This window comes from Hyla sarda, chromosome 3, assembly GCF_029499605.1.
Source record: "Hyla sarda isolate aHylSar1 chromosome 3, aHylSar1.hap1, whole genome shotgun sequence".
Taxonomy (NCBI): Eukaryota; Metazoa; Chordata; class Amphibia; order Anura; family Hylidae; genus Hyla; species Hyla sarda.
Window position 1 is genome coordinate 351,328,308 of NC_079191.1, and position 26,529 is coordinate 351,354,836.

Below are 26,529 nucleotides of genomic sequence, written 5' to 3' on the forward strand. Positions count from 1 at the left end.
GGGGGGGGGCGGTCGCAGTGCGGTGGGGGTGGTGCGGGGGGTGGGGCATTACCGATAATGCCCAAAATCGTGATTATCCGCCGATAATATCGGCCATACCGATGATCGGTCGATCCCTACTGTATCCACCTTTTCCAGCCCACGGGAGCACCTGAAAGCTGAACTAATTTATGCAGGATAAGTCTGCAACCGCCGAGCCGAGAAGTTTGTGACGAATCGAATTTAATGTAAGTTCGCTCATCTCTAATTACAGTATTGCAGTGTTTACCAACCAGGGTGCCTCCAGCTGTTGCAAAACTACAACACCCAGCATGCCCGGACAGCCTTCGGCTGTCCGGGCATGCTGGGTGTTGTAGTTTTGGAACAGCTGGAGAGCCCCAGGTTAGAGAGCAGTCACAGCAGGTTGTGGAGGGGAGGCCACATCAGGTGGGGGAGGAGCACAGCTTTGCTCGTTCTGTACATCCCCTGTTATTTATGATCTCTGTGTACAGGAGGCAGGTCTGTCAGGAGCACAGCGCATGCGCACTCCTCCTTCCTCCTCCGCAGTTGAGAAGAGTGAGCAGAGCCTGACGACCCACTCAGCGCTGCCCTGTCACGTCCATACTGCAGAGCCATGGCCGCCCCGCTGTCTGATAGCGAGAAGAGGAAGCAGATAAGTGTCCGGGGTATCGCAGGCCTCGGGGATGTGGTCGAGGTCAGGAAAAGCTTCAACAGGCATCTGCACTTCACCCTGGTGAAAGACAGGAACGTGTCCACCCCCAGAGACTACTACTTTGCCCTGGCACATACCGTCAGGGACCACCTGGTGGGAAGATGGATCAGGACCCAGCAGTATTACTACGAGAAGGACCCCAAGGTAAACCCTCCCATGTAGTGTAATGCATCCAGCAGTGCTGCAGCCTCAGTGCACAACATCTTCCATCTTGGCTTGTTGTGTAGAATGAATGCAGCATCTCCTGCCCTGGTGCCAGCTCCTGCAGTCCTGGCAGATCATGAAGTCATCAGATGGCAGTATCAGGGACCAGTATCGGAGATGGGCATCCCCCTGTGTTATCTATTGTTCTGACACCAACAGGTTAAACTAGTTACAGTATCTGTATTTGCATTGGATGGGTATGTGCACCGCAGGGGGTAGGAAATGGACTTTGCATTGAGACCTTACACATGGATACGTTATTGTGCGCATTGAGTTCACGAGCCGTGACTATGTGATGTATCCCACAGTCATTGGAGGAGGGATGGAATGCCATTTATAGATGGGGCCTCCTCCACCATGTATCCTCCTGACCTTGAGGGAATCATCCGCACATCCTCTGCAGGCAGCTCTGCTCTCTATACCTTGTGTATGTTATACAGAAGTGCGTGTTATTACGATTAATGTGTCTATTATGGAAATGATTGGCTTGTTCACACAAAACCCATCCAAAACCACTCCGCTTTATCTAAAAAACAAAAACAACATATCCACTTTTATTACTTTTTACTTTTCAGTGGGGTTCTGCATGGAAGCTTAAAAACACTACATAACAATACCCCATTGCTGATGCATAACATCTTATTTATTCTAGAGGAACCTGCCGTCACTTTAATGCAGCCTGAACCACTGGTCATTGGAATGGTCCCCGCCAGACTATCCTTGATTCATAGATCTGTCCCTGTTTGGGTATAGGAATAAATCTATCAAGCAGGGCAGGGTGAAGCCACCAGGGACCACACCGATGACGTATGAATTATACACTATGAAAGTGGCCTATCCTGACTATGTATTAATGGCAAACCCTTAAAGGGGCACTGTCAGATACATAAACTTTTGATATGTTGTAAAGCATGTAAAACCAGTAGGATTTGCAATTGCTTTCATTAGAACATTTTCAGTATTTCATACCGAAAAAGCCAGCCGAACAACTGCCCCCCCTGCCTGCTTGGACACATACTACTCCTGCTGTGTCCATTCATCATCAGCTATGTCATGGACACACTTCCTTGATTGACAGCTGTGAGTGCAGGGCTCATAGCTGGAGGAAAAATCTTCCCACTGTCAGCTTGTGTCCCGCTACTGTCAGTGAGGACAAGCTGGGAGTTGTAGTTTTACTAATGCTACGGGAGATGTGAGCAGACGGCATACTGAGGGAGGGGGCGGAGACCTGCACAGTGAGGCCACGCCCCCTCCCTTTGACAGGAATTAAGGCTAGTGAGCTAAATGAAAAGTGTAATAAAAAATAAAGGTGCTAGACACATAAAAATTAGATGTACATGGTCAGGATTAGGTACTGAGTGATTATATATATATATATATATATATATATATATATATATATATAAATGTTGTTGGATCTGACGGGTACGCTTTAAGATAGACCAATATTTCCCTACCAGGGTGCCTCCAGCTTTTGCAAGACCAAAACTCCCAGCATGCCTGGACAGCCAAAGGCGATCCCTGACCCCTAGCACAGTTGGTGTTCTGAACATAAATTTTCAGAATGATGGGGTGCTGGGCCGGAGATCACGGGGGTTCCCAGCGACCAGACCCCTTTTCAAAGAGAAGAATGGGTTGTATTGCTGGACAGGTAAGGCCAAGACACACTGACTGTCTAGAGCAGCGTTTTCCAACCAGGGTGCCTCCAGCTGTTGCAAAACTACAACTCCCAGCATGCCCCGACAGCCAAAGGCTGTCGGGGCATGCTGGGAGTTGTAGGTTTGCAATGGCTGGAGACAGACTGTTTGGGAAACACTGGTATAGAGTTCAGATCCTTCTCCACCAGCTGCATCATGGATCACTGGAGGACCAAGCTGCAACAAGAAGAACCTGTCATTACAGACAGGCAGTGCAGGGGACACTGATGACAACCATACTTAAAGGGAACCAGTCATCAGATCTTACCCTATATAATGCTTGGCAAAGAGTTATATAGGGTAAAATCTTTATCCTCACCATCCCCGGGTGACGCTCCTGCCCCCATGGATGGTGAAGATATGAACTTATAAACTAGTCACCGCTGCGCCCGTAAGTAGTCACCTGGGCGGGGAGCTCCTCTCGCCTATTCTCATTCTTCGTCCGGCAGCGACACCCCCTACGTTTGATTGACGGGCCGCATCATCGATCTGCTCACTGAACAGACGGAGCAGAGCACTGACTCGGCCCGTCAATCAAGCGGAGGGGGCGTCGCTGCGGGGCAAAGAACGCGACTAGGTGAGAGGAGCTCCCCGCCCAGGGGACTACTTACGGGCGCAGCGGTGACTAGTTTATAACTCCATGGGGGAGATTTATCAAATCCAGTCCAGAGGAAAAGTTGCCCAGTTGCCCATAGCAACCAATCAGATCACTTCTTTCATTTTCAACAAGGCCTCTGTAAAATGAAAGAAGCGATCTGATTGGTTGCTATGGGCAACTGGGCAACTTTTCCTTTGCACAGGTTTTGATAAATCTCCCCACATATCTTCACCATCCCTGGAGGCAGGAGTGTCCCCCAGGGATGGTGAGGATAACGATTTTACCCTATATACTCTATATATAGGGTAAAATCTGATGATTGGTTCCCTTCGACTGGTCCCGTTTTGTGCTCTGGTTCTCCATCTATCTTCTGCAGTATTCTCCGTTCCGGAGACCTTGAAGCATGGGCGGAGCTTCGCAACAAGAGAAGCAGCAGTGGTGACGTCACTAAGCTCCGCCCATGCTCCAATTCAGCCCCTTAAGGGAAGATTAGGGGAGAGCCAGAGCCTGGAACGGGACCATGTCAGTATGGTTGTCATCAGTATCACCTGCACTGCCTGTGTATACCGACAGGTTAATGCAGGTGAAACTGATGACAGATTTCCTTTAAATAAATATATTTAAAAGAAAATTCCTGCATTAATATTTTTTTATTACATTTCTCCATTCTGTATTAAAATATTAATGCAGGTTTTTATTTTTTATTTTTGTTGCAATATATTGATTTGAGGAATCTTCTTGTTTCAGCTTAGTCATCCAGTGGTCCATATTGTAGGGTGGGGATGAGGAGCTGAAGTCTAGACAGTTAAAGGGGAACTTTGGTACGTTCTTTTCCCCTATCCATAGAGAGGGCGTCTCAGCCACCGTTTCATGCGACGGTTGGCATTAATCCGTGCACGTAGTGAAGCTCGCTCTGTGCATGAGGAGAACTGGGGTGTTGAGCGGGAGATTACGATGGGTCCCAGTGGTCAAACCCTCCGATCTCCTGCCTGGCACCCCAGTTTTCCTCATGCATGGAGCCCCCTCTATGTGTCTCTATGGGTATGCTGAAGATACACAAGCACTGCATCTCTGGCTTTCCCATAGAGATACATGGAGAGGTTGTGTTGGCCACTGCACTTTGTGAGGTGGTCGGCAGTAATCCGTGCACACAGAGAGCCGGGGTGCCGGCAGGAAATCACCATCAGACACTTATCCCCTATCCTGATAGGGACGTCTATACCGGAGAGTTCCCCTTTATTATGTCTTGGCCTTACCTGTCCAGCACTGGTTTCTTGATGTACAGTGACCCCCCGACCTACGATGGCCCCGACATACGATAATTTCAACATGCGATGGTCTCTCAGAGGCAGCATCAACATACGATGCTTTTGTATGTCGGGGCCATCGCATAAATGGCTATCCGGCAGCGCAGACTGCTTCAGCTGTTTACGGTGCCCTGTGAGCTCCGATGATGATCACTCACCTGTCCTCGGAGCTCCGGCGCGTCCTCTTCGGGATCCTCTGCATCGTCGGCGTTCTCCATCGTCGTCATCACATCGCTGCGCACGCCGTCCCGTCATCCAATAGGAGCGGCGTGTGTAGCGACGTGATGGCGGTGACGGAGAGCGCGGATGCCGGGGAAGCAGAGGCCTTGCCGGAGCGTCGGGGACGCGGCGACAGCGATGGACGGCGACATCCAGGGCAGCGGTGATGAGCGGTGACGGTCCGGAGCGGCGGGGACAGGTGAGTAAAACTTCCTATACCAGTGGTCTTCAACCTGCGGCCCTCCAGATGTTGCAAAACTACAACACCCAGCATGCCCGGACAGCCAACGGCTGTCCGGGCATGCTGGGTGTTGTAGTTTTGCAACATCTGGAGGTCCGCAGGTTGTAGACCATTGTCCTATACTTTACATTGCACGGATCCCTCAACATACGATGGTTTCAACAAACGATGGTCCCTTTGGAACGGATTACCATCGTATGTTGAGGGACCACTGTATAAATCAATTACAATGGATAGGCGCTTTAGTGCTAGTCATATTGATAATTGTGTATTATGTTATTTTTGATATTATATAGAACTATAGCAGAAACTCCCAGCTTCCTCATCTATACATTGTACATTAATACATTGTGCATTTATATAGAAAACATATTTGTTACCCAACATCCCAGTATTTTTGAATTTTTTATTTGATGTCTGTTACCAATAGAACTGAATTAGTTTGGTAAAGGAATGGCTGGTGTGAGGCGGATGTGTAGATGATATAGTATGGTGTCTATGGGATGCTTCAGGATAGGAGAGTGGTTATTGACGGTGGATCAATTCAGTGACCTTCAGGATAAAAGGTTGGGAGATGAAAGGACCTTTATGTATAAATTATGTGCGAAAATAGCTACGTGACATGAATTTATCGAGCACAAATGACTTAAACATTACTCTTAGGTTGACAGCTATAGTACATCAAGTATATAAGTCGTTTTTATGTTAATTCATATAAGTCATCAACTGCCGAGCCGAGAAGTTCGTGACGAATCGAATTTACTGTAAGTTCGCTCATCTCTAATCGGGACTATTTGTGTGAATTACAAATATTTTTTTTACTTCCCTTTATTGTTGAATACTGGCATATGTCCTTATGACATCTCATCCGCCACTATGTTTATGGCCCAGTTGGCTAATTTGTGTATTTTTATTATTATTTTACATAGCTTTAAGTTTATCTATATCTGATATCTGATATCTATAAATGACGTTGAGATGATTCATTTATGCTAAATAAATGCTCTAATTAGAGGATATGCTTTGTGTTTGATGAATTAAGGATAATAAAAGTTATAAAATATCTACAGGATGTTCACATTACTTTTGTCTGTTTAGCAGGTACAGTGGGGATCAAAAGTTTGGGCACCTCAGGTAAAAATTAGTATTAATGTGCATAAAGAAGCCAAGGAAAGATGGAAAAATCTCCAAATGGCATCAAATTACAGATTAGACATTCTTATAATATGTCAACAAAAGTTGGATTTTATTTCCAACATTTACACTTCCAAAATAACAGAAAAAAAAAAATGGCTGCAAAAGTTTGGGCACCCTGCAGAGTTAATATCTTGTACTGCCCCCTTTGGCAAGTATCACAGCTTTCAGAGTCTTTCAATTCTTGTTTAAGGTATCTTTTCCCATTCTTCCTTACAAAAGTCTTCCAGTTCTTTGAGATTTCTGGGCTGTCTGTCACGCACTGCTCTTTTAAGGTCTATCCATAGATTTTCAATTATGTTGAGGTCAGGAGATTGCGAAGGCCATGGCAAAACCTTCAGTTTACGCCTCTTGATGTAATCCTCAGTGGATTTCTAGGTGTGTTTAGGATCATTATCCATTTGTAGAAGCCATCCTCTCTTTAAAGGGGTACTCCGGTGAAAAACTTTTTTATTTTAAATCAACTGGTGCCAGAAAGTCAAACAGATTTGTAAATGACTTCTATTAAAAAATCTTAATCCTTCCTGTACTTATTAGCTGCTGAATACTACAGTGGAAATTATTTTCCATTTGAGACACAGAGCTGTCTGCTGACATCACGACCACAGTGCCCTCTGCTGACATCTCTGTCCATTTTAGGAACTGTCCAGAGTAAAAGGAAATCCCCATAGCAAACATATGCTGTTCTGGACAGCTCCTGAAACGGACAGAGGTGTCAGCAGAGAGCACTGTGCTCATGATGTCAGCAGACAGCTCTGTGTTTCAAAAAGAAAAGAATTTCCGCTGTAGTATTCAGCAGCTAATAAGTACAGGAAGGATTAAGATTTTTTAATAGAAGTAATTTACAAATCTGTTTAACTTTCTGGCACCAGTTTTTCACCGGAGTACCCCTTTAACTTCAGCTTTTTCACAGATGGCATCAAGTTAGCATCCAAAATTTGCTGAAATTTTATTTACTTGTGAGATGTGAGATTTTATCTACTTGTGAGATGTTCCCTGTGCCACTGGCTGCAATACAACCCCATAGCATGATTGATCCACCCCCATGCTTAACAGTTGGACAGAGGTTCTTTTCATTAACTTCTGTTCTCCTTCTTCTCCAAACGTACCTTTGCTCATTCCGGCCAAAAAGTTAAATTTTAACCTCATCGGTCCACAGAACTTGTTTCCAAAATGCATCAGGCTTGTCTATATGTTCATTTGCAAAGTTCAAACGCTGGTTTTTGTGGTGAGGACGTAGAAGAGGTTTTCTTCTGATGACTCTTCCATGAAGACCATATTTGTACAAGTATCTCTTTATAGTGGAATAGTGTACCTGTCACGATGCCGGCTGGCAGGAGGTGGATCCTCTGTGCCAGAGAGGGATTGGCGTGGACCGTGCTAGTGGACCGGTTCTAAGTCACTACTGGTGTTCACCAGAGCCCGCCGCAAAGCGGGATGGTCTTGCTGCGGCGGTAGTGACCAGGTCGTATCCACTAGCAACGGCTCAACCTCTCTGACTGCTGAAGATAGGCACGGTACAAGGGAGTAGGCAGAAGCAAGGTCGGACGTAGCAGAAGGTCGGGGCAGGCAGCAAGGATCGTAGTCAATAAGGTAATAGCAGGAGGTCAAGTACACAGTATGGACAAACACAGTAACGCTTTCACTAGGCTCTAAGGCAACAAGATCCGGCAGGGGAGTGCAGGGGCAGAGATCAGATATAGTCTGGGAGCAGGTGGAAGCCAATTAAGCTAATTGGGCCAGGCACCAATCATTGGTGCACTGGCCCTTTAAGTCTCAGGGAGCTGGCGCGCGCGCGCCCTAGAGAGCGGAGCCGCACGCGCCAGCACATGACAGCAGGGGACGGGAACGGGTAAGTGACCTGGGATGCGATTCGCGAGCGGGCGCGTCCCGCTGTGCGAATCGCATCCCCGACGGCCATGACAGTGCAGAGAGAGAGACGCCGTAAGCGCTCCGGGGAGGAGCGGGGACCCGGAGCGCTAGGCGTAACAGTACCACAACTCCAGTGTCTGCCAGATCTTTGTGGAGGGATTGTGCAGTCAAACCTGGGTTTTGAATTGTTTTTCTCACAATCCTGCGAGCCGTTCTGTCTGATAATTTTCTTGGTCTTCCAGATCTTGCTTTAACTTTCACTGTTCCTGATGACTGCCATTTCTTAATTACATTCCGAACAGAGGATATTGACATCTGAAAACGTTTTTCTATCTTCTTAAAGCCTTCTCCAGCTTTTTGAACGTCAACTATTTTCAGTTTCAGATTTCTAGACAACTGCTTAGAAGAACCCATGGTGCTGATTGTTGGGGCAAGATCAGATGAGTCTGGGCATTAAAAACCTTTGAGATTGACATCACTTGGTCTTCCCAGATGATGATTGAGAACAATCCATGACACTGGCAGGTCTCAGCTTTGCAAAGAGGGCAGTGCATGCTATAAACTCTGCAGGGTGCCCAAACTTTTGCAGATGCCATTTTTTTGTTTTCTGTTATTTTGAAAGTGTAAATGATGGAAATAAAATCTAACTTTTGTTGACGTATTATAAGAATGTCTAATCTGTAATTTGATGCCTTTTGGAGATTTTTCCATCTTTCCTTGGCTTCTTTATTCACATGAATGCAAATTGTTACCTGGGGTGCCCAAACATTTGATCCCCACTGTATATCAATCAGGAAAGCTCCCAGTGTACATGCTATACTTGTCCATAACCTTACGTTGTCAAATAGCGGTCTTAAAAATGTCTTTTTGGTCTGTGTCTGACCAACATATATCAGATTACTACAAAAAAACTGAGCTTGAATACCATTATAGACTATTCTGCCCATAGACATACTACCCCCTATCCAAAGGATAGGGGATAAGATGTCTTATTGTGGGGGTCCCGACACTGGGACCCCCCTGCATTCTTTGCCAGGTGCGTCTCCAGTCTCGGAATCGCTGGTTTCCGGGACTGGAGACGGCCATCATGCCACCTCCATTTATGTCTATGGGAGGGGGCGTGACGGTCATCACGTCTCCAGTCCCAGGAACCAGTGTTTCCAAGACTGGAGACTGCACAGAATACCGGTTGCTGCACGGACATCAGGGGTGGGGGGGTCCCAGTGGCGGTACCCCCACGATCAGACACCTTATCCCCTATCCTTTGGATACTGGATAAGATATCTATGGGCGAAATACCCCTTTAAAAAAAACAACAACAACATATCTATCATTAAAAACTATGGGGAAAATTTATGAAAATCTGTCCAGAGGAAAAAGGTGTTGAGTTGTCCATAGCAACCAATCATTTTCAGAGGCCTTTTCAAATAGGAAAGAAGCGATCTGATTGGTTGCTATGGGCAACTCAGCAACTTTTCCTCTGGACAGATTTTGATAAATCTCCCCCAATATCAGCCAATGGGTAATGGAGCCAATGTATGGCACATGCCACAGACATCTATTAAACGCATATATCATGAGTAGAGATGAGCGAACTTACAGTAAATTCGATTCGTCACGAACTCCTCGGCTCGGCAGTTGATGACTTATCCTGCATAAATGAGTTCAGCTTTCAGGTGCTCCGGTGGGCTGGAAAAGGTGGATACAGTCCTAGGAAAGAGTCTCCTAGGAATGTATCCACCTTTTCCAGCCCACGGGAGCTCCTGAAAGCTGAACTCATTTATGCAGGAAAAGTCATCAACTGCCGAGCCGAGAAGTTTGTGATGAATCGAATTTACTGTAAGTTCGCTCATCTCTAGTCATGAGCTTTTTCGTTGCTTTTCATTATATATTAAACAGATGCCATTATAGCTTGTTGTTGATGGATTCAGTAGACAGTGACATCTATCACCCATGAAATAGAAGGGCATCTGTTCACAAGATATGTCAGGAAAAAGCTTGTAAGGTATATCCATTTAATAGATCCCATGTTACTTATATGGGTGATGGAGGCCACAGTTCTCCTGGCACAACAGAAGCTGACTGTACATATCTTTTCAGGTATTAGGCATATACAGTGGTCCCTCAAGTTACAATATTAATTGGTTCCAGGACGACCATTGTATGTTGAAACCATTGTATGTTGAGACCAGAACTCTATGGAAACCTGGTAATTGGTTCTAAAGGCACCAACATGTCATCCAAAAATAGGAAAAAGTGAGGATTAAAAATAAATAAATAAATAAGTAGATTACTAATCTAGATAAAGCAAATCCTTACATATAAAAGTAATAAAGATCTGCTGGGAGCTGTAATCACTGTCTATTTCAGTGTTTCCCAAGCAGGGAGCCTCCAGCTGTTGCAAAACTACAACACTCAGCATGCCCGGACAGCCAAAGGCTGTCTGGGCATGATGGGAGTTGTAGTTTTGCAACAGCTGGGGGCACCCTGCTTGGGAAACACTGGTCTATGTAAAGGACAGGATCTTCTTCGGGGTCCTGTACAGTACATGCAATGTCCTAAAAAAGTAATCCTCACCTGGTGTCCAAAGGAGCAGATAACTCTGGTACAGGTAAAGTGTACAGAACATGTAATACCTCCCTGTACTGTAGGGGGCGCTACCAGACGTCAGTCAGTGCATACACTTCAGGAATACAGGGGTTTTACCAGTGAAATGCCCATTCTGATTGGTCAGATCTTCCGGCCATTGACACGTTTCACAGATCTGGACTGTCTGTACATTGTATGTATGTTGTATGAGTCTGGTTTCAAGTTACAATGGTCCAGAAAAGACCATTGTATGTTGAAACTATTGTATGTTGAGGTCATTGTAAGTTGAGGGATCACTGTATGCAGCACTGCTGTCCTTTACATCCATCATAAGTGTCCTGTAGGTCAGATGAAGGGTAGGGTGTTAATCCTATAGACGGATGTTGTCAGCTGCGGTTATTAGCACAGGCCGGCCATTCACACACCGCATCCTGTGATGACTGCCTCCTGGTGACACTGTGTGGCACCTGCACCCTGTGACGTGTCTACATGCGGTGGGATGATTCAGCGTTGTTAGTCGCAGTGACAAGAATGGCCGCTTTCTGGTAATTGGTTCATCTGCTTTACCCATAAGCTCCTTACACACATTTTCTGTCCAGTGCATGTATTGTTCTTTGCATCATTTCTGTTACCTCTAAATAGCTTAAACTTTAAAATAATTGGTTTTCTTTATATCCTGTAGTCTATCATGAGGCCACACATCTTTTAATACAATGGCACAATTAGTATTCTTCATAGTAAGGCCAGGTCCACCCCCCCCCCCCCCCTGTACATTTCCATAGTTCTGTTCTGCCATTGAAGAAGAACAATGAAAATACCAGCGACACCTGACTGACTCCATTGACTACACAGGCGTCCACCAGGTTTCCATCATGATGCAAACTTTGCATGCTAAACTAGCCTGCCCCTTTAGGCAGAAGGCCCCCCTTTAGACAGAAGGGCCACTCCGCTTTAGACAGCAGGGCCACTCCGCTTTAGACAGCAGGGCCCCACGTGGACATTAGTAGCAGCCCCTCCAGTAGACGGCAGCCCCCACCCTTGAAGACAGCACTCACCTGCAGCTGTCCTCTGCCCCGTTCTCCCGTCCGCATCATGTCGTCCTATGGAGGAGCATGTGACATACACGTCACTCTGCTTCCTCCGTAGCGTTATGCTGGGTGCGGGGGAGGAGGTGGAGTGACGTGTGTGTCACATGCTCCTCCATGGGACGGGATGCGGACGGGAGAACAGGAGAAGTAGGTATCGGTTTTGGTATCGGGGACACTGAACGAGTCCCCAATACCATGCAAATTGCTAGTATTGGCCCGATACTTCCATTCACCTCCGCCGCCGACATGTCCCTGCTGCTGCTCTACTCCTAGCGCAATTAGCGCACCGCCGGGACATGTCTATTCTCTGCTGCTCATCTCTGTCGGGTACAGAGATGAGCAGCAGAGAAAAGACATGTCCCGGCGGTGCGCTAATTGCGCTAGGAGTAGAGCAGCAGCAGAGACATTTCCGGCGGCGGTGAATGAATGAATTCGAGTAGAATACAGACATAGCGCACATCTACAATCTTGTATAATGATCTGATTGCTTAATATCAAAAACTAACAGGTTGTTAGTATACATTTTTGATCAAAAAGTACAAGCCCACTCGCCACGTCAAGGCCACCTATTTAGAGTGGGTCCCTAACGTCCCTAGCATAAAATGGCGTAGCACCAGGCGGCGACCACCACCGCCGCGACACAGGTGCCCACGGGGGGGGGAGCGACCCACTGGCAGAGCGGCCCCAATGCCTCTCAAACCAGTCTATAGGCCGCATCCGCCCGCAGACACAGCGCCACGGCAGCAACGGACACCGCCCCGCACCACACCAGTGTGAACAGGGTGTAAAGGCTCACTTACCTTGCTCTCCCAGTCAGACTGGGAGGCTGCTAGGAAAGAAATGGCCCTAGTGTGGCTAATTACCACCTATATAGGTTTGGGCTGAGGGGGTGGGGAAGAGTGCAGCACATGTTCAAGAAAAAAAAAAAAAAGGGGGGGAAGATAGAAATCACAATATGAATTCGAGTAGAATACAGACATAGCGCACATCTACAATCTTGTATAATGATCTGATTGCTTCTCAGCATAATATCAAAAACTAACAGGTTGTTAGTATACATTTTAGATCAAAAAGTACAAGCCCACTCGCACGTCAAGGCCACCTATTCAGAGTGGGTCCCTAACGTCCCTAGCATAAAATGGCGCAGCACCGGGCGGTGAATGAATGAAGCCTACATGCGGGATGTGTCAGCTTCATTAATTCACTGCCGCCGCGGACAATGAATCGGGCGATTATTCGATAAAGGGATTTGTCGACTACGAATTTCGTTATCGAATTTTATCGATTAATGGTTGCAGCTCAAAATATAAGTATTTTACAAATCTGTTTAACTTTCTGGCACCAGTTGATTTGAAAAAAAAAATAATAATATATATATATATATATATATATATATATATAATAATTCTACCGGAATACCCCTTCAATGGTCTATTCACACGTACAGTATCCTGCACAGATCTGATGCGCAGGATTTTCTGCTGCAGTTTTCAATATTAACTAAATGAATGAACACAGCTTCAAATCCTGTGCATCAAATCCTGTGCATCAAATCGGTGCAGAATACTGTAGATGTGAATAGACCCTAAATCATTCTAAGGAGGTTGATATAGTGTGTTTTATTTTAACTTTAAATTTGCTTGTTATCTTTATTTTTTTACAATATTTTTGAGGCATCCGTTTAAAGTTTACCTGTCGTTGTCAAAAAGTTTTTATATAATGTAGATAATACCATTATATGTATATTTGTAAGATATATTGGTTCAAAAAATAGAAAATTTTTGGGTGAAAAAATGCTGTCCCTGTAGCTATTGCAGGTGTGTCTCTGTGAGGAGACCAAATACAGGAAGTGGGGGTAGGGCATGCAGGGCTCTGTGCAGGCTCCAAGTTGTCAAACATCCTGATGTGTGAGCCTCACTGCACAGAGCCCTGCTTGTCCTCGGTGCACAGAGCCCTGCTTGTCCTCGGTACACAGAGCCCTGCTTGTCCTCGGTGCACAGAGCCCTGCTTGTCCTCGGTGCACAGAGCCCTGCTTGTCCTCGGTGCACAGAGCCCTGCTTGTCCTCGGTGCACAGAGCCCTGCTTGTCCCACTAAGGGTGGGTTCACACTACGTTTTCTCCCATACGGGAGCGCATACGGCAGGGGAGAGCTAAAACCTCGCGCTCCTGGAGCCGGTCGGAGTGAAACGTTCGGTCCGGTCGGCTCATTTTTGCGCCATATGCGCTTTTCCCCCGGACCTAAAACTGTGGTCAACCACGGTTTGAGGTCCGGTTGTAAAAGCGCATACGGCGCAAAAATGAGCCGACCGGACCGAACGTTTCACTCCGGCCGGCTCATTGAAATGAATGACATACGGGAGCGCATACGAAGGCATAGAAGGAGCGCAAGGTTTTATCTCTTCCCTGCCGTATGCGCTCCCGTATGGGAGAAGACGTAGTGTGAACCCAGCCTTACACTTCCTGTATTTGGACTCCTCACAGAGACACACAGGCAATAGCTGCAGGGACAAAAATATACACTTTTTTTTATCAATGTATATTACAAATATACAGACAATGTTATTTTCACAGCATTTAGAGATATGCTTTACGGTAAACCGCAATAGACATAGGCAACAATGATTCTTTGTATGAAGCAGTTGAGTATGCTATGTGACCTCTGTGTCCTGTGCAGAGGTCATTCGTGGAGGGGAGTCTAAGCTGCTATTGTCTTCTCCATCTTATCATCACAGACAGGACTGCAAGATTTCAGGTTTATATTAAAAATAGTACATGTATAAAAACATCACCAAAAAAAAAAAATATATATATATATATATTTGACATAAAACTTGATTTAGGCTGCATTCACACAACGTTTTTTACATACGGGTGCCTGATCTGGCTGGAGGAGGGGTAAACCGGGTGCTCCCGTACTTAAATGAGCCGACCGGAGTCAAATGGTGACTCCGGTCGGCTCAGTTTTGTCCCGTATGCGGTTTCCTGACCGGACCTAAAACCGTAGTATGCTACGGTTTTAAGTCCGGTCCAAAACCAGATTCGGGTCAAAACTGAGCCGACCGGAGTCACCGTTTGACTCCGGTCGGCTCATTAAAGTAAATGGAGTCACGGGCTGATCCGGCTGGGGTACGGGAGCACCTGGTTTTCCCCTCCCTTAGCCGGATCCGGCACCCGTATGTAAAAAACGAGGTGTGAATGCAGCCTAAGACAATATGTCATTTTCTGATGATACATTAGCTTTGATATTGTATAATGGAGAATTGAGTTCTATGTAAACTTTCCTAGAATCAGATTGCCCGGATATAATAGTGGGGATTCCCTGTAGACTAGACTGTTATTAGTAAAGGCGACCTTGTGAAGATCATTTTATTACATATTTAACAACATTATAATAATAACTAATAATATTAGTAAGGGAATACGTACAGAACACATGACTATAGGTTTTACATTTTAGTTCTAAGATCTTTATTGGATTAATGCTGTTTCCCAGTAGGAGGCTTGGTACAATAACAAAATGACCTTGACAGGCTGACCTTAATGAAGTCATTGCCTTGGCTGGATGCTCCGCACATCTATTTTTCATTGTATGGATCCTGTTCAGAGAACCTTTTAGACAATAACAACTAAAGCAAAAGGTTTGTTTGCAGGATGTACAGTGTGAGTGTTCCAACACTCCAACAGTCAAGTGTTATGATGATTTTATCTATTAAAATGCATTTTAACACTCACAAAGGATCCCAAGTACATTTCACACTGCAAATTCTCTACCCTAGTTCACAGCAGCACTGTTTTCTGTTGTTTTGCATCATCATTAAAGGGGAACTCTGCCCATAGATATCTGATCCCCTATCCAAAGGATAGAGGATAAGATGTCTGATTGCTGGGGTCCCGCCGCTAGGGATCTCAGCTGCGGCACCCCAGACATCCGGTGCACCGAGCAAACTTTGCTCTTTGCCGGATGACTGGCGATGCGGGGTGGAGGCTTGAGACGTCACGGCCGCACCCTGCTTGTGACATCACGGCCATGCCCCCTAAATGCAAGTCTATGCGAGGGGGCATGACAGCTGTAACGTCCCCTCCAATAGACTTGCAGTGAGGGGGCATGGCCGTGACGTCACAAGTGGGGCGCAGCCGTAACATCACGAGCCTCTACTATGGAGGCTTATAATGGAACCTTCAACACCGATGTGAACATGGTTGCCAGCAACTAGTAAAGGAAGACTAATCTGATGATTCCTACAATATTGATTTTACTTTAATTTTGTCCTAATCAAGACTCCACTTTTGCCAACCAGAACAAAGGTCACTGCAAAAAGTTATTCCAATTCTTGGGCGACTGCTAAGGGTGCATGCACACCATGTTTTTGCAATACAGTCCCCGAATCAGGTTTTTATGAAAACCGGACTAAACTGTATCAAAACATGTGTACAAATTTCAGCCCGTATAAGGTCAAAAAACGTATAAGTTTTCAAAAATTATGTCCGGTTGCATCTGTTTTTTAAGAAAAAAAAGTATTAGTTTTTAACTTTTCACTCCATTTTGAATAAAGTTTCACTTGTTTGATTGAAATTCCAAGAAAAAAAACCTGTCAAAAACCGTATTGTGCAAACTAGGGATCGACCGATATCGATTTTTTTTTTTAGGGACGATACGATAATCTGTGGCCTTTCAGGCCGATAGCCGATATTCCAGTATAAATTATCGGCTATTTCTCTCTCCCCCCCCCCCCCCCCCGGCCCCGAAGAAGCGTCTGCAGATCATTGATTTAAAGCGGGCGCTTTACATCAATGAACTGCAGCAGCTTTTGCGGGGCCAGAGACCGCCGCCACCACCCGCTTCTCTCCCCCTGTCGGTCCTTAGTCCAGCCACCGCCACTGCCCCTTTGCTTCCCCCATCCCCGGTTTTATAATTACTTGTTCCCAGGGTCCACGCTACTTCTGCCTCTGGCGGTGTCCTGAGCTGTCACTGTGCGCACTGACTGTGACGTTGCGTTGAGGACGTCACTCGTCATTGCGCAGCGCACAGTGTAACGCAGGACGCGCAGGAGCCAGAAGTAGCGCGGACCCCGGGAACAGGTAATTATAAAACCGGGGATGGGGGAGGCAATGGAGCAGGGGCGGTTTCTGTCCGGGGCGCTGGGAGGATTATCGGCAAGGTAATTGCTGATACCGATAATGTCCAAAATCGTGAATATCGGCCGATAATGTCGGCCAAACCGATAATCGGTCGATCCCTAGTGCAAACCGGATGGAACTGTGTGCACATATGGTTGTGTATGGTTCCTATTGAATCCCATGTTAAAAACAAAAACATACGGTTTAATACGGTTTTTCACCCGGACCAAAAAATGTTGTAGTAAAAAAATTGACAAAACCGTATAAGACACAAAATGGACTAAACCGGAGGATGCGTTTGACATACGGTTTACAATGTTTAGTCAATGCATACGGTTTTCTATACAGTTTCGTACGGTTTATAACTTGAAACCGTATACGGGAACTGCATAGCAAAAACGTGGTGTGCATGCACCCTAACTTATGTGCATTTCATGAATGCCCATTTATTCCAATGGGAATAACAGGAAGCTGGCGCAGGGAGTCATGGGAAATGTAGTCTTTATGACATGGCTGCTTACTGCTACAGGTGGCAATTACAAGAGAATGGCTGGGCCAAATTTGACAAATAAGGTATCGTTGGAAAGGTCTTTGAAAGAGCTATCAGATGAGGTAAACTTTATTTTTTAAGTACCAGTGCTCCGGAGTACTCCTTTAACCCCTTAAGGACTCAGCCCATTTTGGCCTTAAGGACTCAGACAATTTAATTTTTACGTTTTCATTTTTTCCTCCTCGCCTTCTAAAAATCATAACTCTTTTATATTTTCATCCACAGACTAGTATGAGGGCTTGTTTTTTGCGCGACCAGTTGTCCTTTGTAATGACATCACTCATTATATCATAAAATGTATGGCGCAACCAAAAAACACTATTTTTGTGGGGAAATTAAAACGAAAAACGCAATTTTGCTAATTTTGGAAGGTTTTGTTTTCACGCCGTACAATTTCTGGTAAAAATGACATGTGTTCTTTATTCTGAGGGTCAATACGATTAAAATGATACCCATTATTATATACTTTTATATTATTGTTGCGCTTAAAAAAAATCACAAACTTTTTAACCAAATTAGTACGTGTTACGCCTAGCGCTCCGGGTCCCCGCTCCTCCCCGGAGCGCTCACGGCGTCTTTCTCCCTGCAGCGCCCCGGTCAGTCCCGCTGACCGGGAGCGCTGCACTGTCATGGCCGTTGGGGATGCGATTCGCACAGCGGGACGCGCCCGCTCGCGAATCGCATCCCAGGTCACTTACCCGTCCCAGTCCCCTGCTGTCATGTGCTGGCGCGCGCGGCTCCGCTCTCTAGGGCGCGCGCGCGCCAGCTCTCTGAGACTTAAAGGGCCAGTGCGCCAATGATTGGTGCCTGGCCCAATTAGCTTAATTGGCTTCCATCTGCTCCCTGCCTTTATCTGACCTCCTCCCATGCACTCCCTTGCCGGATCTTGTTGCCTTGTGCCAGTGAAAGCGTTTATGTTACGCCGAGCGCTCCGGGTCCCCGTTCCTCCCCGGAGCGCTCGCCTCATCCTCGTTGCTGCAGCGCCCCGGTCAGATCCACTGACCGGGTGCGCTGCGGTACCGCCTCCAGCCGGGATGCGATTCGCGATGCGGGTGGCGCCCGCTCGCGATGCGCACCCCGGTCCCCGTACCTGACTCGCTCTCCGTCGGTCCTGTCCCGGCGCGCGCGGCCCCGCTCCCTAGGGCGCGCGCGCGCCGGGTCTCTGCAATTTAAAGGGCCAGTGCACCAATGTTGGTGCCTGGCCCAATCTTCCCAATCACCAATTAGTGTGATCACCTGTGTACTTCCCTATATTACCTCACTTCCCCTGCACTCCCTTGCCGGATCTTGTTGCCTTAGTGCCTAGTGAAAGCGTTCCCTTGTCTGTTCCTAGCCCGTGTTCCTGACCTCCTGCCGTTGCCCCTGACTACGATCCTTGCTGCCTGCCTCGACCTTCTGCTACGTCCGACCTTGCTTCTGCCTACTCCCTTGTACCTCGCCTATCTTCAGTATCTTCAGCAGCCAGAGAGGTGAGCCGTTGCTAGTGGATACGACCTGGTCACTACCGCCGCAGCAAGACCATCCCGCTTTGCGGCGGGCTCTGGTGAAAACCAGTAGTGTCTTAGAACCGGTCCACTAGCACGGTCCTCGCTATCCCTCTCTGGCACAGAGGATCCACTACCTGCCAGCCGGCATCGTGACAGTAGATCCGGCCATGGATCCCGCTGAAGTTCCTCTGCCAGTTGTCGCTGACCTCCCTACGCTGGTCGCCCAGCAAGCTCGTCAGATCGCCCAGCAGTCGCAACAGATAGCGCAACGAGATCAACAGCTGGCATACTTGACCTCCGAGGCACTGCGTATTCAGTCACAGATACAGCAGCTGCAGCCGCAGATACAGCAACAGCTACAGCTGCAACTACCATCTCCTCCGCCGGCTCCTGCAACTCCTCCGCAGCAACCGGTCCTTCCTAACCCCTGCTTGTCCCTGCCGGACAAATTTGGCGTAAAGATCGCCCAACGAGATCAACAGCTGGCATACTTGATCTCCGAGACACAGCGTCTTCAGTCACAGTTACAGCAGCTGCTGCCGCAGATACAGCAACTTCAGTCACAGCAGCTGCTGCCGCAGATACAGCAACTTCAGTCACAGCTACAGCTGCAACAACCATCTCCTCCGCCGGCTCCTGCAACTCCTCCGCAGCAACCGGCCGTTCTTAACCCCTGCTTGTCCCTGCCGGACAAGTTTGATGGGGACCGCAATGATTCTGCCACAGCCACAGTCCAGTCCTTCTTCGCTGAGGTCCGTGGTGTCTTCGAGGAGCCTGCCCGAGCTTCTTCTGCCGAGATTGCCCTGCTGAACCTGGAACAGGGTGTTTCTTCCGTTGGCGAGTACGCCATTCAGTTCCGTGCTCTTGCTTACAAGTTGTCCTGGAATAGTGAGGTTCTCTGCGCGACCTTTAAAAAAGGCCTATCCAGCAACATTAAAGATGTTCTGGCCGCACGAGAGACTCCTGCTGACCTACATGAACTCATTCATCTGGCCACTCGCATTGACATGCGTTCTTCCGGATGGCGTCTGGAGCTCCGCCTGGATATGGACTTTGTTCGCACGAAGCGTTTTTTCTCCCCGGCTCCTCTCTCCTCTGGTCCTCTGCAATCCGTTCCTGTGCTTCCCGCCGCGGAGGCTATGCAAGTTGACCGGTCTCGCTTGACACCTCTAGAGAGGACACGACGCCGCATGGAGAATCTTTGCCTGTACTATGCCGGTACCGAACATTTCCTGAAGGATTGTCCTATCCGTCCTCCCCGCCTGGAAAGACGTACGCTGACTCCGCACAAAGGTGACACAGTTCTTGATGTCAACTCTGCTTCTCCACGCCTTACTGTGCCTGTGCGGATATCTGCCTCTACCTTCTCCTTCTCTACTTTGGTCTCCTTGGATTCCGGATCTGCAGGAAAATTTTTTTTGGCCTCTCCTATCAACAGGTTCTACGTCCCTGTGACCAGTCTCGCCAGACCCCTCTACATCTATTGTATTAACAATAAAAGATTGGACTGTCTCATGCGTTTCCGCACAGAACCCCTCCTAATGTGCATCGGACCTCATCACGGAAAAATTTACTTTTTTTTCCTCAGGTTCTTTGGCCCCAAGAAGAGGGGGAGACCCAAGGGGGGGGGGGTACTGTTACGCCGAGCGCTCCGGGTCCCCGTTCCTCCCCGGAGCGCTCGCCTCATCCTCGTTGCTGCAGCGCCCCGGTCAGATCCACTGACCGGGTGCGCTGCGGTACCGCCTCCAGCCGGGATGCGATTCGCGATGCGGGTGGCGCCCGCTCGCGATGCGCACCCCGGTCCCCGTACCTGACTCGCTCTCCGTCGGTCCTGTCCCGGCGCGCGCGGCCCCGCTCCCTAGGGCGCGCGCGCGCCGGGTCTCTGCAATTTAAAGGGCCAGTGCACCAATGTTGGTGCCTGGCCCAATCTTCCCAATCACCAATTAGTGTGATCACCTGTGTACTTCCCTATATTACCTCACTTCCCCTGCACTCCCTTGCCGGATCTTGTTGCCTTAGTGCCTAGTGAAAGCGTTCCCTTGTCTGTTCCTAGCCCGTGTTCCTGACCTCCTGCCGTTGCCCCTGACTACGATCCTTGCTGCCTGCCTCGACCTTCTGCTACGTCCGACCTTGCTTCTGCCTACTCCCTTGTACCTCGCCTATCTTCAGTATCTTCAGCAGCCAGAGAGGTGAGCCGTTGCTAGTGGATACGACCTGGTCACTACCGCCGCAGCAAGACCATCCCGCTTTGCGGCGGGCTCTGGTGAAAACCAGTAGTGTCTTAGAACCGGTCCACTAGCACGGTCCTCGCTATCCCTCTCTGGCACAGAGGATCCACTACCTGCCAGCCGGCATCGTGACAGTTTAGTGTGTCCAAAGCCTGTGTACCTGAACTTCTGCTACCCATCCTGACTACGAACCTTCCCGCCTGCCCCCGACCTTCTGCTACGTCTGACCTTGCCTCTGCCTAGTCCTTCTGTCCCACGCCTTCTCAGCAGTCAGCGAGGTAGAGCCGTTGCTAGTGGATACGACCTGGTTGCTACTGCCGCAGCAAGACCATCCCGCTTTGCGGCGGGCTCTGGTGAAAACCAGTAGCCTCTTAGAACCGGTCCACTAGCACGGTCCACGCCAATCCCTCGCTGACACAGAGGATCCACTACCTGGAAGCCGAATCGTGACAGTAGATCCGGCCATGGATCCCGCTGAGGTGCCGCTGCCAAGTCTCGCTGATCTTCCCACGGTGGTCGCTCAGCAATCGCAGCAGATTGCCCAACAAGGACAGCAGCTGTCGCAGTTGACCGCCATGTTACAGCAACTTCTGCCTCTGCTGCAGCAGCAACCATCTCCTCCGCCAGCTCCTGCACCTCCTCCGCAGCGAGTGGCCGCTCCTAACCTCCGCTTGTCCCTGCCGGACAAATTTGATGGGGACTCTAAACTCTGCCGTGGATTTTTGTCTCAGTGTTCCCTGCATATGGAGATGTTGTCGGACTTGTTTCCTTCAGAACGGTCTAAGGTGGCGTTCGTAGTAAGCCTTCTTTCAGGAAAGGCCTTGTCTTGGGCCACACCGCTCTGGGACCGCAATGATCCTGCCACAGCCACAGTCCAGGCCTTCTTCGCTGAACTCCGGAGTGTCTTCGAGGAGCCAGCCCGAGCTTCTTCTGCCGAGATTGCCCTGTTGAACCTGGTCCAGGGTAATTCTTCCGTTGGCGAGTACGCCATACAATTCCGTACTTTTGCTTCTGAACTATCCTGGAATAATGAGGCTCTCTGCGCGACCTTTAAAAAAGGCCTATCCAGTCGCATCAAGGATGTGCTGGCCGCACGAGAGATTCCTGCCAACCTCCAAGAACTCATCCATTTGGCTACCCGCATTGACATGCGTTTTTCTGAGCGACACCAAGAGCTCCGCCAGGAAAAAGACTTAGATCTCTGGGCACCTCTCCCACAGCATCCTTTGCAGTCTTCGCCTGGGCCTCCCGCCGAGGAGGCCATGCAAGTGGATCGGTCTCGCCTGACCCAGGAAGAGAGGAATCGCCGTAGAGAAGAAAATCTCTGTCTTTACTGTGCCAGTACCGAGCATTTCTTGGTGGATTGCCCTATCCGTCCTCCACGCCTGGGAAACGCACGCACGCACCCAGCTCACGTGGGTGTGGCGTCTCTTGGTTCCAAGTCTGCTCCTCCACGTCTCACGGTACCCGTGCGGATTTCTTCTTCAGCCAACTCCTCCCTCTCAGCCGTGGCCTGCTTGGACTCCGGTGCCTCTGGAAATTTTATTTTGGAGTCGTTTGTTAATAAATTCAGCATCCCGGTGACCCGTCTCGTCAAGCCGCTCTACATTTCCGCGGTCAACGGAGCCAGATTGGACTGCACCGTGCGTTACCGCACAGAGCCCCTCCTCATGTCTATTGGACCCCACCTTGAGAGGATTGAGTTCTTCATTCTCCCCAACTGTACCTCTGAGGTCCTCCTCGGTCTGCCTTGGCTCCGGCTTCATTCCCCCACCATTGATTGGACCACCGGGGAGATCAGGAACTGGGACTCTGCCTGCCACAGGAAGTGCCTCTCCCCCCCTCCCAGTCCCGTCAGGCAAGCCTCTGTGCCTCCCCATGGCCCCCGTCCTGGTGTCACACTGCCCCGTGCCAGGCCTCGCCCTCTGCCCTCCCTCCCCATCCCCACTCCTGCTGTACTGCCTGCCGTTGAGGAAACCCTCCATTCTTTCCCGGTGTCCTCATCCCAGGGGAGGCAGTTACCGGACAAAGAGAAGGGGAGACCTAAAGGGGGGGGTACTGTTACGCCTAGCGCTCCGGGTCCCCGCTCCTCCCCGGAGCGCTCACGGCGTCTTTCTCCCTGCAGCGCCCCGGTCAGTCCCGCTGACCGGGAGCGCTGCACTGTCATGGCCGTTGGGGATGCGATTCGCACAGCGGGACGCGCCCGCTCGCGAATCGCATCCCAGGTCACTTACCCGTCCCGGTCCCCTGCTGTCATGTGCTGGCGCGCGCGGCTCCGCTCTCTAGGGCGCGCGCGCGCCAGCTCTCTGAGACTTAAGGGGCCAGTGCGCCAATGATTGGTGCCTGGCCCAATTAGCTTAATTGGCTTCCATCTGCTCCCTGCCTTTATCTGACCTCCTCCCATGCACTCCCTTGCCGGATCTTGTTGCCTTGTGCCAGTGAAAGCGTTTAGTGTGTCCAAAGCCTGTGTACCTGAACTTCTGCTACCCATCCTGACTACGAACCTTGCCGCCTGCCCCCGACCTTCTGCTACGTCTGACCTTGCCTCTGCCTAGTCCTTCTGTCCCACGCCTTCTCAGCAGTCAGCGAGGTAGAGCCGTTGCTAGTGGATACGACCTGGTTGCTACTGCCGCAGCAAGACCATCCCGCTTTGCGGCGGGCTCTGGTGAAAACCAGTAGCCTCTTAGAACCGGTCCACTAGCACGGTCCACGCCAATCCCTCGCTGACACAGAGGATCCACTACCTGGAAGCCGAATCGTGACAGTACGTTTATAATCCCTTTATTTTGATGACCTATAACTTTTTTATTTTTCTGTATAAGCGGCGGTATGGGGGCTCATTTTTTGCGCCATGATCTGTACTTTTTTTTGATACCACATTTGCATATAAAAAACTTTTAATAAATTTTTTATAATTTTTTTTTTAATAAAATGTATTAAAAAAGTAGGAATTTTGGACTTTTTAAATTTTTTTTCGTTCACGCCGTTCACCGTACGGGATCATTAACATTTTATTTTAATAGTTCGGACATTTACGCACGCGGCGATACCAAATATGTCTATAAAAAATGTTTTTTACGCTTTTTGGGGGTAAAATAGGAAAAAACGGACGTTTTACTTTTTTATTGGGGGAGGGGATTTTTCACTTTTTTTTTACTTTTACTTTTACATTTTTTTACATTTTTTTTTACACTTGAATAGTCCCCATAGGGGACTATTCATAGCAATACCATGATTGCTAATACTGATCTGTTCTATGTATAGGACATAGAACAGATCAGTATTATCGGTCATCTCCTGCTCTGGTCTGCTCGATCACAGACCAGAGCAGGAGACGCCGGGAGCCGGACGGAGGAAGGAGAGGGGACCTCCGTGCGGCGTTATGAATGATCGGATCCCCGCAGCAGCGCTGTGGGCGATCCGATCGTTCATTTTAATCGCGAACTGCCGCAGATGCCGGGATCTGTATTGATCCCGGCACCTGAGAGGTTAATGGCGGACGCCCGCGAGATCGCGGGCGTCGGCCATTGCCGGCGGGTCCCTGGCTGCGATCAGCAGCCGGGATCAGCCGCGCATGACACGGGCATCGCTCCGATGCCCGCGGTTATGCTTAGGACGTAAATGTACGTCCTGGTGCGTTAAGTACCACCTCACCAGGACGTACATTTACGTCCTGCGTCCTTAAGGGGTTAAAGGGGTCTTCCAGGGCTTTTGATTGATGGCATCTCCTCAGGATAATCCATTAATATCAATTCCCGGCTCCCCTATGGATCAGCTGTTCAGCAGAGTCACAGTACCCCCAATATATAGTGAATGGACCTAGAAGCAGATGGCCCCATACTTTGTGTCGTGACCGTACCGGATTACTGCAGCTCAACTCCCATTGTAGTGAATGAGAGCAGTAGCTGCAGTAACCCTGTATGGCCACTACACAATGTAGGGAGCCATCTGCTTCCTGCTTCTTCAACCTGTTAAGTGGATCCCAGAGATTTATAAGAAAAAAGTCCCAGAAAACTCCTTTTAGTTTATATATTACAGCATTGGGCCAGTAAGAGCAGCAGAATTGTAGAGAAAAAGCTGGGTGGGTCTGACAAAGAAAGAAGGCTTTATAATGTAGCTGGAATTAATTCTTCATGTGTATAAACTATAAATATATCAAAATATACAGTAAGTTTAATGAACTGAAATTCTTTCTTGTATGACTTTTAATTATTTTTATGATGTTTCTTTGCTAGTGTATAAACAGTACCAGTTTAATAGTATTGGAAAACCAAGCCTGTCTATTGGTTATATCGTGTTTATATATAAATAAAGAAACTCCAAATCTTCTGCCAAGTATACAAACAGAGATCACAAAATACTAAAGTATATACGTTTTCTTTTAGACTCAAACGCCCAGCAAATATACTTGTATACTTTTAGAAAATGACCCAAGCATAGTCACTAGTTATGTTTTGGTTGTTGAAAGTAATGGGACCCCTTTGTGCATGGACACGTAGCCATCATATTGTAACCGTAGGAAAGAGGTCTCCAATTGAAGCTGGCTTTAAAGCCGTTCAGATCAATATCATGCAAGGGAATTGCATCAATACTAATCCCTTATATAATGTTGTTAGTATAATTACTGATGTAGTTCCTTAAAGGAATTGTCTTATTAAGACAACCTCTTTCTATATGCTTTATCAAAGAGCAGAGTGAGTTCCCTGCCATGTTATACTATATTGCCTCTGTAGCAGCTGCGGCAGGGAAATTCCTGCTCATGTATGACTACCTTTAATATTCCATTAAAGGGGTACTCCCATGGACAGCTGTCACGCCCCCTCCCATAGACTTGCATTGAGGGGGCAGGGCTATGATGTCACAACCCCCCGTGCCGGTGTGAGGTGGTTTTTTGCGTCCCCGTAGATCCATGCGTCCGCTCCTCCCCCAGCTCTCCGAATATTTCCGAAGCTAGAACTGGGGGAGGGCAGAGCAAGGGGAGGGAGGAGGTTCACGCCCCCTCCCTCATCTCCCCTCCCTGAGCTTGGCTGGATGCAGATCTCTACGGCACACCCCCTCCCTGAGGACATAGATCGCCACGGCCGGTCCCCTCCCTGAGGACATAGATCTCCACGGCAGGTCCCTCCCTCATCTCCCCGAGCTGAGGACATAGAGCAGTGCTCCCAGGGGTGTGGAAATATAAAAAAAAACTACTTGTCCAAGGGACTAAAGCGGAACACAATCTACTTGTCCCTCAAGAAAATCCACTTGTCCTGGTAGATAAAATAATTTTCACCAAAATAGTACGATCCCCCCCCCCACTAGACCACCAGGGATGGATATAAGATCCTTTAGACACTGCTGACAGCGGTGATCTAATGGGTTAATAGGTGATCGCAGTATGTCAGGATATTAGCAGGGGGAGAGCTGTAGATCCTCTTACACC

At 48.3% G+C, this 26,529-nt stretch overlaps 1 protein-coding gene across 1 annotated transcript in view; it reads left to right on the top strand.

Moving 5' to 3' along the window:
- The first annotated feature begins 531 nt into the window (after window positions 1–531).
- Window positions 532–26,529, top strand: part of PYGB (glycogen phosphorylase B) — a 122,956-nt gene continuing 96,958 nt past the window's right edge. The window contains exon 1 of the mRNA XM_056567547.1: window positions 532–856. Within this exon, the coding sequence (XP_056423522.1) occupies window positions 614–856 (243 nt within the window). The 5' untranslated portion in view covers window positions 532–613. The remainder of the gene's footprint in view (window positions 857–26,529) is intronic.